The sequence below is a fragment of the Branchiostoma lanceolatum genome, chromosome 4 (genome assembly GCF_035083965.1).
Source record: "Branchiostoma lanceolatum isolate klBraLanc5 chromosome 4, klBraLanc5.hap2, whole genome shotgun sequence".
In the NCBI taxonomy this organism is placed as follows: domain Eukaryota; kingdom Metazoa; phylum Chordata; class Leptocardii; order Amphioxiformes; family Branchiostomatidae; genus Branchiostoma; species Branchiostoma lanceolatum.
In genome coordinates, this window is record NC_089725.1 from 6,776,010 (window position 1) to 6,790,856 (window position 14,847).

Genomic DNA, 14,847 nt, shown 5'->3' on the forward strand with positions numbered 1-14,847 from the left:
CGAGGAGGAACTCCCCACGGTCCACCCGAGTGAGGCGCCGCCAGCGCGAGAAGCAAATCGGGTTTGGACGCGAGCGTCTCCGCCGGAGGGAACTGTGAAAATCTGTCCTTCGGGGGACGAAGCTTCTACCGATCGCCGTGGAAAGCCGCCAGCTTCGACAAAGACACCCAGCCGCGCGCCAGGACCGCAGTCTCTCTATGCGCCCGAGAGCGAGAGAGATGGAGCGGCGCGACGGACCCGGGGCCGCAGAGTGTGTTCGAAGAGTCGATGATCAATGTGTCCTGCAATTCACATTACTTCTCGCAGCTGGCTGCATGCGTTCTTCATCGACACACGAGCCGAGTGATCCACCGCTAGGAGTTGTCGTTTTATTTTCGTTTGATTTCGCATCGAAAGCTTGTCTTTGCCTCTCGGCACCGTCGTTTCAGAGACGGGAAGAAGGCGCCCTTCGGAGTGAAGGACGGTGAACGAGCGGAAGGGCCGGGGCCCGCCGTGAAGACCGCTGTGCCCCCTCGACAAAACGCGACCGACCGGCCCGAGCTGGGAAAGAGAGCCGAGGGGCCGATTGCGCTCGCCCTTCTCTTGAAGACCTCGGGGAGTGGAGCAGTCGGTCGAGACCGCCGGTGGCGACCGAGAACAGCCCTACCCTCTGCCCAAAGGAGGCCTTGGACCGCAGGATGCCCGCTCGAAGTCCGACGCTTAAGGACAGGTCACTCGTCCGCAAGACGGATTGCATCGAGTCAGAGACCGAAACGCCGCGCCGGGGTGCCGGGGAGGAGTCGTCTCACCTAAGCGCCGCCCTGAGACTAGCAACTCAACCCCATTCCGCGCAAACCCACAACGCGACGCCCCTCCGCCAGGATATAGGTTCCCCCACTTGCGCACGCCCGCCTAAAACTTTTCGCCGGGAGGACCTGACTCAGTCCTCGACCAGGCTACTCTGGGCGGCTCGCTGGTTTAGCAGGGTATAAGGAACGACGGGCTCACACTGAAGGCACCCGACCAACGTTTCAAGGAAGCTGCCAGGTCTCGCCGCCAAGTGGGTTGGCATGGGTGCTCCTGACACTCCGCCCGCGCTCCTCCGCCACCTTGAGAGAGCGGGACTGACCCGGGGCCGCAGACTGCGTTTGAAGAATCGATGATCAATATGTCCTGCAACATCGGGGGAGGGTGCCGGAGCGTACGCGCCCGCAGTTGGGTCGGTCCTCGGACAAGATCGGACAGGCTTGCTCGGCTAGTTTCGCCGCCGTCGAGGCGGTACGCGGACGGGGGGCGTGGGGCTGGTGGTGGTTCACGGACCGTCGGCGGGCGGGCCGGGGTGGTGCCAGGGTCCTCCAAATGCAGACCCCGGTAGAGTCCTTTCCGGGTCGGTGGAGTCGGGGCCGGCGTACGGCCTGTCGACGGGGAGCGGTGGTCGGTGCCGGTGAGCGCACCTTCACCCCCTTCCCGAAGGTCGCTCACCCTACCTTGAAAGAGAGTGGTCGTTTTTCGTCTAGCGCGGGAAATGACGGCGGACACCGGGTCTCCGGTCAGCACACTCCCTCCCCAGTCGTTTTGCTACCCCGACGATCAGGCTGCCGCTCCCCGCGAGGTCGACCGTGCCACGGGCGTCCGGACGAACCAGCGCTGGGGCAGGGTCTTCCGCGGAGACGATGCCCAGGTCTTCGGAACCGCCAGTGAACGGACTCACACCTTCCGTCTGCGTGCGAGGTCGCCTTTCGGACTCGGTGGTCGGACTCAACCGGCGGAGGCGTCGCCCGAGAGAGTGGGGGCTCGTCCTTCGCGGGACGGCTAGGGCGTTAACGGGAAGCAACGGTCGGTGTGGCCGGGAGTGCTGCAGCTCAGGCTCCCGAGGCTTCGCGGCCTCGCGGCGCGTTCCCGCTGTTCGGGGGCGTGCGGACTACTGCACGGACCGCGGATCGCTCTCTGGTGGATCCCCATTACGGCCGACTGCTCCCGTCACCGTTCTCTAGCCGAGACGGGTTTTGACGGGCAGCGCCCGCGCCTCTGCCGGGGATCGTGTCGACTGGTGCAATACAAAAACACAGAGGGAGGAGAGGCAGACCACCTTCGCTGAATTTCATGGACCCCTTTCCAAAGCGGGGCTTACCGAGAGGCTATTCTGTCTGGCTGCCCAATGGACGCTCATTGTGCTTTCGACGGCAACTCATCAGGTGGCGCAAGGGCCTGAGGGGAGGAGGCGTACGCGTTCTTATCCAGGTGCGATGGCATGCGACGATGCCGATGGACTTTATTACAAGGACGTTGACCTTGACGAACAACGGTGGTCCTCCTGTGTGTTTGAGCGCCCGTCCAAAAAGTGGCAGCGGCAACTATTCTGGTGCCTGCTGAAGACAATTTGAATATTGTCACACAGGTCTGCATGCTCCTGGTGAGAGGCATTGGCTGTCAGATAGAGTATAGAGCTAACTTAAAGTCGTGTAGAAGTTGTACTGGCTCCTTAGATTGCTAAGTTAAAGTAGGCACTACAAGCAACAGCACAAATTGCAAGTTGCAACTCTGTAAATAAGATCAGGCATTGTGGAGCAAACTCTGAAAGGGCCTAATTTGAAATAGATAGCTTTGGTTTCAAACTGCAGGCCAACATCCTGAATTTCTAATGTTTATAGCACTAGACAGTAGACAGGCTCCCTGTGGATTTCTACATGTTTATATGCCCTATTCACACTGCAAAGTACAGAGCGAGGCCATTGGGTGTTAATGGATATTGTTCTTACCAGGGCAAGGAACCAGTCTCTTTAAAACCAGTGGTAGTGAAGCAGTTTTGTATGATATGAACTGTTGAAAATTGTACATACAATAAGGAACATTAAGTGAGTCATGATGTTTTTTTATTAATAGAAAGTAACATTTGCAATCTCTTCTTTTGACTAATAGGTGACAGCATGAAGGCCCATGTAATAAATGACCATATTGTTCATCAAAACTACAAAAAATTCATTCACAACTGCTGAACTAAATGTCTGTATAGCAACGAAAACTTGACTACCAGTGACAGAGCAAATAAAAAAATCTAAGAAAGCTACTAATACTCAAATTGATCAATCCAAATAAATTTATTGGTTCTCTGGTTGCTGTATGAAACAAATGGAGTGTAAGATCAGCATGAAAAATACAACACTTTTAATAAACCCCCGTGATAGTCCCATAACATTATGTAGGAATAAGCTTACTGCTAAATGCTGGGGAAAAAACAAACCTTTGAGATGTTTGAGATAAGAGTTTCCGGATGAAAGAATTTAGAATAAAATTTTCAAAGGCAGGGCTTTTCAGGTGTTGAAAAGAGAATTTTGTGGTTGATCTGTACCTGACTGCATGGTCGGCCCTGTCAAGCAACAATCCAATACAGATGCTGAACAGTTCATTCAATGTTTTAATAGTAAACATGGCAAACACAATGAAGAGTGCCAGTCCAAGAACCAAGAAATTACACTGGTACAAAAAAAGCTTCTTTACATTCGTGGGAGAGAAAATATCTCTTATGCCTTGCTCAGTCAGTTTTATCTCTGAAACTTAACTCATTTAACAAGGCACTTTTCCTATCAAAAGGTCATGACAGATAAGGATAAATTCTATGACAAGGATAAAGGTTTCAAGCAATATTAACTAGAAAAATCATGCACATGTAGAAAATGTTTACCTGTCAACGTACAGAAAATCCATTACATGTACAAAGGAACATAGCTGCAACATGCCCAAGGTTACTTAGTAAGATGAGAAATTGACGAGAGAATGTTCTCTGCCATGCTGCAACAAGCAGCCATAACATGTCATCATGGACTTACAGTAAGTGGCCGTGATGATAACCCAGGGGGCATAGGGATGTTAGATGTAGCTTCAAAGCCATTATGTTCCAATATGCTTAAAGGAAGTATTGAAATTCATGTGTGCAATTGATCAATCTTCCATACCATCACACCTTCCATTTGACTCCTATAATACAATATGATATTATATTTACTCTAAGAAAGGCAAGGTTGTGGAAATTACAAATACAAGAGTTGCTAGTTCTCCCAAGCATCAGTTTGCAATGTTCAAATACATGTCTCTGCAACATGTCAAATTGACATTACCACTACATGTATTTCTGTCCAATTCACACCTCCCACATCTGAACGTCTAGCTTAGATTCCTGGATAGTTCTAAACATTGAACTCAACAGCGATTCTGATATTTCTCCCTGTGAGCTGCACGACAAGAGAGATAGCAGCATCCCTCCAACTTCATAAGCTCCAGTTTCCTGCTGAGATCTCTGGGCTCACAGTGCAGATAATTCCATATCCTGTACATGTTGGCTTAAATCCCCTGCAAGTCAGAAAGAAAGAGGTTGAGAAGCATGAAACCTCATTTTCATCACCAGTCAGTAAAATGAATAGGATAGTAAAATTGTAGGATAATAAAGAACAATGGCATAGGTAGGTATTATAATATCCCAAGTTGCCAATAACTGGTGTTTATTCTAGAATTTAGAAGAATTTTCAATGATTTTAGCACTATTTTATCCACACAAAGTCTGCGTACTGTGTTGTGCGACCATAATTTGACGCCCTAATTTGACACATCCATTCTGGACTCGCCCTTTTACCCTTCTGTCGTAAATACACAAAACGCTCAGTTTGCGGCAAGCTCACCAACCCCAAAGTTGAGGGTAATCAAGGCTAATCTTGTCATTAAAAATTGTCCGAGAAGCAGCAACTTGTGTTGACATTCTACCCATAATTTCCATATTTAATCTCCTCTTTTCGTAAAGATTCGCCGGTGGAAATCTAACGTTATATATTGGTACACGAAAACACGCCCCCCTCCCCCACACTGTCAGACGTAAAGTTCCCGAAGCAATGTTGGCGATTGTCGACAAAATGACGGTCACTACCAACCATAACTGGCCGATATTAAGTCCAAGTGTCCACAGCGACACTGACAACACGTGGCGTGCGTTAATATCGGCGTATTTCGCCAAAGACGAACACAACTTACCCGGAGCAAATGGCCGGCAACATCATGCGTGGGAGACCACGAACTCGTCCGATGTATGCCCTACCCTACTTCCGGAGCGGAACGCGTCATTTCCGGAGTACAAACAGAAATGATATAGCAAACAGAAATGACATAGCAACCCGAAATGATATAGCAAATAGAAATGATATAGCAAACAGAAATGATATAGCAAACAGAAATCGTATGGTATTTTGGAATCGTATAGTACCAGATTTTAAAACAATACCAACTTTCAAAAATAATAGCACCCACATGTATATTCGATTTGAAAAACATATATTCCATTCTAAATTACATACCTATTCCATTTGAAAAACACATATTCCATTTTAAATTACATACCTATTCCATTTCAAAAAACGTATACGATCTTTTTGACACTGTTTCTGCTTCGTAGTTTCTGTCTGTTTAACACAATACGTTACATGATAGTACGGGACTGGGTACGAGATTGCCGGTTTCGGTCATGTGACCTTTGGGTCAGAGTCACAAGTTCAATCCAAGATGGCGCCGCCACCTCCCCCACCGCCACCTCCGCCGCCTCCTCCCCCCGATTCTGCCGGCGTTCCTGCGCCGCCACCGCCTCCCAGTGACCCGGGAATGGTAAGACTACTTAAAAGACCATCTTAGGCGTCTGTTTTAGTCACTGTACTTCCTCTGCAACGAGACCTAGCCTAGGAAACAGGTGCGTCCCTTGCAAGTTGCATCCGGATGTTACATGACACGAATGTTTACTTTGTCAAATCTTAACTTTACTTTTAGTTATAATCCCCAAGGAGAGCTCCGAAATGTGCACAATCATATTAGATTACGTATCAACAGATTACAGCTTGAGCTTGCGTTGTAGTAGCATGATCATAGTATGTTTTCCTGGAGAACGTCACATGATCTCAGTTCGTCTCTGTAGCTGTATGTCCTCACATAAACCAAGGAGGTTTTATATATAAAACCTCATTGCATAAACTCAAGGAACTGTTGAGGTCAGTAATATCGTACAAAACTATATTGTCTGACACTTAGAAATGATGGTTTCATAACGTTGCAACGAATATGAGCCAGATTAGAGTCCCAAGTGCGTATATGTAGTCATTATGCATTTAATCTGATAAAGGTCAAAGTTCAAGAGCCTAAACCTCTTCTAGTATGTACATGAAGCCTCCTTAACAGGCTCTACGGGGCCGGGGTCCTCTACGAGTTTGTATCTTCTTCTGATGGCATATACAGGGCTCAAAATTCATCTTTGGGAACTGGTGCACCCAACTAAAAAAATTGGGTGCACAGAAAGAATTTTGGGTGCACCAGATAAAATAAAGTTGAATGTTCTTCAGAACATAATTAAAAAGTTTAACGCTGCTGCCTTTCTTAAGAACTTTAATCTGTAATTCTATAGCTAACTTCAAAATTTCAAACAAATAATACATTAAATAAAGTACAGCAAAAATTTATCATGCTGTTTTTTATACTTACATTTCAAGAATATTCTGTATACTAGTGTACGATAGTACCTTAACCCTATAGGCTACAAAAATATATAGGTGCACCGATGCACCCAGAGTCAAAAATTAGGTGCACAGCTCCAATTTTGGGTGCACTGTGCACCCACTATTTCGAGCCCTGCATGTATGTATCAGGGATCGAAATACTAGGTACATCATGTGCACCTTAGCGCACCCAAAATTGGAGCTGTGCACCTGATTGGAACAACTGGGGGAAAACTACTGGGGGGGGGGGGGTATTGACCTGGGAAGGAAACGTCTTGAAACCGTTCTGGTCTATGCAGCATTCTCTCTGATCAGGTTTAAATCTCTTAATGTATTTGAAAAAAAAGTTTTTCTCAAAGGGATGTAATAGCCAGGAATCCATAAGACTTTCCAACTGTTTACAAATTAGATATTGGTCATAACTGATTACCACTGTTATACACATGTTTGAGAGTTTCTAAGTAAAGATATGACAAAGGGTTTAACTTGGTGGCATGCAACTCATGGCTTGCATGAACATACTCGTACATGATGACAAAACTTGAAGAAATAAAACTGTAGAAAACCATACACCTGTATTCCAGACCAACGGCCCAACTGCTACAGCGCCTGGTCAGTCTAATGGCCCGGTGGTTGCTGAAGCCAATGTGAATGGGTCAGCCCCGGCTGGACCGTCCTGGGAGAGGGCCTGGACTCTGGACGAGCTCAGGACAGGAAGCACCAACTGGTCACTTGCTTCAGATGCTGGCGTATGTATCTTAAATTTGCTGCTTCTTGTCTCCAAATGGGCTCTATGGATTAACAATTACCTGGTAGCTTTGCATGTCAATCAGTTTTCATGCTGTCCCAGTGTCTGATAGGACTAAAAAAAGCAACAGTTACACTGTAACATGTATATGTAATTACCAGGGAAACTGGAGGTCCTCTGTTCGTCCAGCTAAAAAAGAGGGCTTCCAATTTCCTTGCTATTTTAGTATCATGCGTCCAAAAGACGCATGGACGCATGCCTTGCTAAAAGCCTGGTAGCTTTATCACAGTAACTAACCCTTGTCCTGCTGACGTTTTTTATGCAGTTTATTTCATTAATTTGATTTCTTAATCAGGTCACTTTCCCTTGACTTTTTCTGCACTTCTGTGGCATTGTTACTTCCGCATTCGGTGCGTTTCACTGCGGTGTGATGCGTTCAGCTGAAAAATACCCACAACGTTAACCCGACTAGTAGTAGTCCACTGTTTTCTGCTGCCACAGTAGTTGAAACATCCTGCAGCCACATTCAGTTTTCCTTCAGTCCCTTCCACTTTGTCCGATTCGCTGCGAGCTTCCTTAGCTCCCGTAAGTTTCTAACCCGACTACTAGTACATATACAGGACCCACATACAGGCTCTGTATATATAAAGAGCCTATATATACTTAGGCTTCCTGCAAGACAAGGGATACCGGATAAATGGCATAATTTTGTTTAATCATGCCAAGAAACAAACAAAGAAACAAAATTTGCAGGCCCATAGTCGAACCTTTACTGGTAAAATTTATTGTTGGATGTTACTAACAAAATGATCTGAAGAACTGAAGAAGTTAACTGTAATTTTACTTGTAATAACAGCATCATGCACTTGATTATACTGACTGTTGGTACCCTGTTCAAAATTATGTCCAGAATTCATGTAGATGTACATGTGTTACGTATCACATCTATGTATGCTGGTGAATATGAAAAAGTGAATTCTGCTTTTCAATAGATCTTTATGGAATGGAGACATTTTACCTTTAAGTTTGTTGGGCATGTGTTATTTGTGAGCATTATTATACTATCATTAAAAAAATTATTATCTATATGTAAGATATGTTGATTTTTTTTGCAGCTCCTGATGCATTTAAGAGAGTTCTCTCAGCGGATGATTTCCAGAACACACGAGATGGGGAAACAAGTAGATGGTTTGATGCACGAGATGAAGGTTTGCACTTTTACATTTAGTGTTTTTATTTTTAAATTGATACTGTAAATGCAGAAATGTTTGTAGGGATTTGATAGGGAGAAAATGGAATGATTGCGGTGGTTTTGAGTTCGCATTTGAAACAGTAGTGGCGCTACAGTCACACAATGGAAAGGCTTTTTGCGATGGTTTTAAGTTTGCGGTAAACACTTCACTGCGAAAACCGCGAACATAAAACCACCGCGAACATTTCTGCATTTACAGTACTCTGATCTACACGTCTTGAAGTTGCAGTTCCTTTAAGGTATCATGCATTGACTAACCTACATGTATGCAAAGGGAAGGCAGAAATGTCTTTTGATTGTTAACTTTTGAAATTCGAATACTGGATTTGAAGGTTGGAATCGATGTTGTTACAATTTTTTCATTCGAGGACACAAAGCTCTCTCAACTTCAGGCGCATTTCACATTGGAGTGGGTATGACATAGATATTCTATATATACATACTAAACTTCCCTGCATTGATTTTCAGGCCACAGACACCAGGGTCCACAATGTCTTCAACAACTTCCTCATGCTGGCAAACACACAGTTTGTAGAAAATGTAAGTCTGCAATTTTTAAGTTATGTTTCTGTCTTGCAGGGGTTTTTCACAATCTTGGTATTTTGCATCAAAAGCTACATTCTATAAAGTAGATATTACTAAATCTTATATTAGTAAATGCTGGATAAAAAGCTGGTGTTTACTTTTCCTTGCAGCGTGTGTATGATGAAGACGTCAGTGAAGAGGCTAAAAACAAGAGTGAGAACGAAGAGAAGAAGACAAATCAGGTGTGTTACCAGCTTCGAGGTTCCATTTTTTCCAGCTGTAGTATTTCATAATTCTTTCCACTGAACTTTCTATTCCACAAAAAGTATACTGACTTGCCACCACCCTGAAGATATTTAATAATCAGGGCTCAAAATAGTGGGTGCAAAATTGGAGCTGTGCACCTAATTTTTGACTGCGTGGGTGCACTGGTGCACCTAGATATTTTTGTACTGTATTGGATAACGGTTCTCTTGTTCACTAGCATACAGAATATTCTTGAAATGTAAGTATCACAAAAGGCAATATAACCTTTTGTTGTACTTTATTTGATGTATTGCTTGGTTGAAATTTGAAATCTGGATAGAATAACAGATTGAAGTTTTTGTGAGAGGCAGTAGCATCAAACATTTGCTGACATTTAACTTTAATTTATTTTATGTGGTGCACCCAAATTTTTTTCATTTTCGCGCTGCCGCGAAAATGAACCTGAGACCCAATTCTACCCTGGTACCCTGGTACCCCGTACGTTGGTAGGATGGATCTTGTTTCAACCCTTTCAACCCTGCATCAATGTTACTGAAGTATATTTGTAAACTTTACAGTGTGGTGTTGACATTTTAAATCATAGTTAGGTTATCGTTACATAACAAAATTCTCAACAAAAAAAACTATTTTGTGGTTAACAATAGCTTTATCTTATTGTATGCCCAAAATAGTGTAATGAAACATGCTAATAATTGCAGTAATCGAGTAACGAGCGAATGTTCATAAATTATGTTAATGAAATGTTGTGAACTAGTACGTCCGTTACATGAGATCCATGGATCTTGGAAGGTAGTACATTACATCCATGTTTTTATACATGGCCATATTACATATATACCAGAAAACTGAACAAGAAGAAACTAGTTTTGTCAAGAAAATTACAAAAAAATTTACCATGCATAGAGGTTTTACCATTATATACCTTTAAAGTAGTGAGCCAGAATGGCTTGTACCACTAGCTCGTCGTGGAAGGTCGTGATGTGTGGACTCGAAGGTCCTCGGTTCGAATCCGTCAGGGGAAGGTTTTTTTTTCTCTTTTTTTTTTTTCTTTTCAAAAATCCGTCTGATGTATACAACGTCTTTATATTATGATTTTAGATCCAAACCATGCCTCAATTTTTTTTATTGTTCATTATAACGGAAAACACCATTCAACGGATGCTTCTACGTATGGTTGATTGGTTGGTTGGTTGCTTGATTGGTAAATGTACAACCATAATTTGGACCCGTGCCATGTCATTTATACCTCATGTATGTCATTTCTGCCTTCATTTTCCAAAGGTGTACTATACGTTATAATAAGAATTAAGGGCTAGGGTGATTGAGATTAAGGGTTATAATGACAGATTAAGGGAAAGGGCAACGGATTAGGGGCTGTGGTGATGGATTAATGGATATGCTGACGGATCAAGTGCAAGGTTGACGGATTAAGAGCTATGTTGACAGATTAAGGGTTATATTGACGGATTAAAGGTCATGGTGATGGATTAAGGGTAAGGTGGACGCATTAAGTGAAAGGGTAACGAATTAGGGTCTCTGGTGATGGATTAAGATTTATGCTGTCGGATTAAAGTTTATAACCACGGATGTAGGGTAAAGGTGACGGATTAAGAGCTAAAGGGACGGATTAAGGGCTATGGTGACATATCATAGGCAATGCTGAGGGATTAAAGGCTTTCATGACGGATTAAGGGCAAGGGTGACGGATTAAGGGTTCTCCTGTGGGATTTAAGTTTATGTTAATGGATTAAGGGCTAGGGTGACGGATTAAGAATATCACATCCCGTTATAATATACTCCTCAACTAACCACGTGTACATAATCATGTTCATTGAGCGAAAATGACAGCTTTTTGCAGAAGCACTTGTTTTCTGTGCACCTAATTTTTTTGGTTGGGTGCACCAGTGCACCTATTTTCAAAAAAGAATTTCGAGCCCTGATAATTCAAGATGCAGACTTGACTGTAACAAAGCATTTACATTGTAACTTCAAGGGAAACATGTCTAAAATGATGAAGGAATATTCTTGAATTTTCCCAGGAAAAGACAAGAGAACAGAGAGAAGCTGAGCTGATCCCCAAAGTGGCAGAAGCGCTGGGGTACGGACTGAGTGTCATTGACAATGCCTTTGAGACCCTCGACATCAAGGCTGGGCAGTCCGACTCTGAAGATGAGGAAACTGGTTACAAAGCAGAGCCCATCCTTGAACCCAAGGTAGTCATCTAATCTATTTTGATACTTTGACTTCTATCATTGCTAATACAGTACTATTTTGGAAGGGGGGCAGGGAGTTGTCACATCATATGCTGTAGAACCATTTTGAAACAGACCAAAATCCACCAGAATGGTAATCTCCAAGCAGATCTAACAGTTGCAAAGACAGGAATTTTTTATTGCTTTTGCCAGTTGGAGACGGTCTTTGCAAACGTTAGATCGGCTTGGAGATTACCAGAATAGTGCATGGAAACAATGTTCTTCCTAGCTATTTTGGAAGTTAGAAAGACCTGACTTCATGTATATGGCAGCTTCATAGCAGTGAAACAAGAATTTAAATTTGATACCCTTTTGACAACATGATTGGATGTTGTGTTCTTTTACATAAAATTCAACTATTAACAATTGTTATTGCTGGATGTTGGGTGTGGCCCTCAGAAGATAAGAGAGTCGCAGTTCTGTCTTGTCAGTATGGTTGAAGGGTCAGACAATGCTACATGTATACCTTGTACAATTGTTGTGCAATAAAGTTATTATTATTATTATTATTATATTCTTTGTATATACACCATAGAGGAATGATGATAAAGCACAGGATTCTGATGCAACATTGACCAAAGATCTTTCAAGTTCTGTGATGATTTTTCTTAAACTGTAGGACAACATATGCATCTTCTTGACATGCTTGATAACACATTGCAACTACAATGTACATGTGTAAGGTCACCTGAGGTCTAGGTTAAAGGCATTTTATGAGGCTTGAAACTCGAATAAAAAACTCAAATTTCTAGGCATTCCTACACATAGTAAGTTTCAATGTTACTTTACCATTACATTGTACATATGGACATGCAAGGAGCCACGATGTGATGTTGTTGTGTGGTGAGAAATTATAGAAAATCCAAGCGCTAATAGACTGATCCCGACTGTCCATCACAATTAGCGGTTCCACCAATGATAGAGTGACTGCACGTCTGTCAAATAGTTGCATTTTTATGTTTTAATTTTGCATTTCTACGTTTTGATTGAGGTGGGCGGGGCTATGGGATCAGTATATTACACTAGGCATGTGAAACTAAAAGGATCGCCGTGTAGCTTATTTTTGTGCCGCTTTTGGACACTTTTGATATGAAATTATTACACAAATGTGGTAAACAGTGGCATTAATTGTCAATTTCATAGATATTATAGCAACTAGAATATTTCCAGTTTTCAAGCCTCCTAAGATGCTCTGGGTGCCTTTAAATTTACAATTAAGGATTATGATTGATGAAAACAATTCATGAGCCAGGCTTCTTGTCCAGAGTCTTGCATATACACACTATGTTCTGTGTACAGAATAAAGCTATAATATATTGTTGCTCCTCAGGACCCCTACGTGCACCGTCCTCTCCCCTGTATCATCGGTTCTCAGGCATTCCTGGAGGATGATGAGGTTGGACTGGGGGATGTCGCCAGTGAAGGTAACGGCTGCTTCATGTCTATCAGATCTATAGTTACTACTCTACTCATTAAGTCAGCATTGAAATAGATATGAACATTCATGTCTAATCATGGTATATGCTAGTACATTGTCTAGCTTGGTTCCTCTGGTTAACAATACATAACAAGACCACAGCATGTCCAGGACCACAGATACAAAAAACGGACGTTCTGCTGCAGTACCAAGGCCGGCCACTAAGAGGTTACCACTCTTGATCTTCTATGGCATCATCACTGCAAATTTGTCATCAGGAAAAAGTCAACTCAAAGTTGACCTTAGTCAGATATGTTTATTTCTTATTACTGTAAATGCATCTAAGTTCACATGGTTTTTGTTTCGCGGTAGGGAGAAAATGGAGTGTTCGTGGTGGTTTTATTTCGCGTTTGAAACAATAGTAGCGCTACAGTCATAGGTGGGCAAAACGTTTTGCGGTGGTTTTAAGTTCGCGCTGAAGAGTTCATCACAAAAATCGTCAACCTACAATCACCGCGAACATTTCTGCATTTACAGTATTTCTAGTGCATTAGAATTTCATTCCAGTCAGTAGATGAATGGTGGTTGATTTTGTTTTCCAGATGAAGAGATTGCCAGTGACCATGGCAGTGTCAGTGAGTCTGAGAGTGAAAAGGACATGTCTGGTTCAGAATCAGAGGTAAGCTGTGCACCTTGTCTGTTGATGCCAAAACTTGACAGAAAACCTCTTTTTCTTTTTCCAAACTTTATTCAATAAAATCAACATTGAAACAGTGGTGAAACAAATAATGATACATCTAGTATCACAGAATTAGCATCAGTCTTTTTTTCAAAACTTCACAATGATGGGTCGTTCTTGGGAATGCTCTGTGTTTTCACATAGTATTTGCTGCCATTCAAATTATACTTCTTAGGACACGACTATCTAGTGGTAGATATGATGAAGAAGATCTTTTAACCTGTCTTGTTCCAAGAAGATGGACAGACAAATTTGGAAAGTTGTTTTAGAAGATTCGAATGTCTTTTCCTATCAAACTGAAAGATGTATTGAAAGAGAATTCTTTATATAGCATTTGGTATTTGATGTAGGAATCTGTTTTTCCTTGCGCGCATTGTTGTATTGTTTTGTATTCCTGTACCCATGCCAGGGCCCAAACAATACAACAATATGCACAAGGTAAAACAGATTCCTATCCCAGGGCCTCTCTGACATACAGTGCCTATTCACTTAGAGAGCCACCTTGTAAAAGAAAACAGAAATAGATAAATCGTTAAGTATAAGGACTGGCACTCCAGTAGTGTGTTCAAAATCATCTTTATTGCAGAGGTAAAACACAAAAGACACACTTTTAAAACCAACCACATACAAGATGAATTAATTAAAAACCTAGGCCGACCCCTTACTCAGATCAATACAAATCTGGAGGGTGCAAGGTAAAAATTATGTGCATCCGACTTCCGATACGTATATACAGGCTGTATTGCACAAGTTTAACGATATTTGAAGTATTGCACTGTTAGTGATACATGATAATAATATTATCTCAAAATGTACATAGCTCTCAACGGCTGGAAAACAGTCCGGACGGTGATTCCCACACAGGGGTGTTCCTTGCGCAATATATTGCGTAGGACGTACAAAGGGCGCAGTGCCCTAGCCTTTGTTTCAGCTTTCTAACTTCACAATCCTTCCTGCCTACAGGACACAGTGATTTCAACTTCTTAATGTTCTCGCTATTAATCCAACCCCTGCTCCCCACCTCTATTGTAACCACTGTAGCACTATATTGACTATGGGAGATTATCTCCTCCTTAAGGTTTTCGTACTTTGCCATTTTCCTATCTACAGCTGCTTGGGCATTTTGTTCAAATGGTACAGTGAGTTC

The 14,847-nt window shown here is 42.8% G+C and overlaps 1 protein-coding gene and 1 pseudogene across 5 annotated transcripts in view; one reads left to right on the forward strand and one right to left on the reverse strand.

Moving 5' to 3' along the window:
* Positions 1-204: 204 nt before the first annotated feature.
* LOC136434204 (5.8S ribosomal RNA) lies at positions 205-362 on the reverse strand (annotated as a pseudogene).
* A 5,126-nt stretch (positions 363-5,488) lies between these two features.
* LOC136432372 (WASH complex subunit 2-like) overlaps positions 5,489-14,847 on the forward strand; it is a 32,969-nt gene continuing 23,610 nt past the window's right edge. For all 5 annotated transcript variants that reach the window (XM_066423585.1, XM_066423590.1, XM_066423588.1 and 2 more), the window contains exons 1-8: positions 5,489-5,622; positions 7,085-7,249; positions 8,364-8,456; positions 8,969-9,040; positions 9,196-9,267; positions 11,332-11,505; positions 12,875-12,968; positions 13,564-13,640. In XM_066423585.1, coding sequence (XP_066279682.1) covers positions 5,524-5,622; positions 7,085-7,249; positions 8,364-8,456; positions 8,969-9,040; positions 9,196-9,267; positions 11,332-11,505; positions 12,875-12,968; positions 13,564-13,640 — 846 coding nt within the window. In that variant the 5' untranslated portion in view covers positions 5,489-5,523. The remainder of the gene's footprint in view (positions 5,623-7,084; positions 7,250-8,363; positions 8,457-8,968; positions 9,041-9,195; positions 9,268-11,331; positions 11,506-12,874; positions 12,969-13,563; positions 13,641-14,847) is intronic.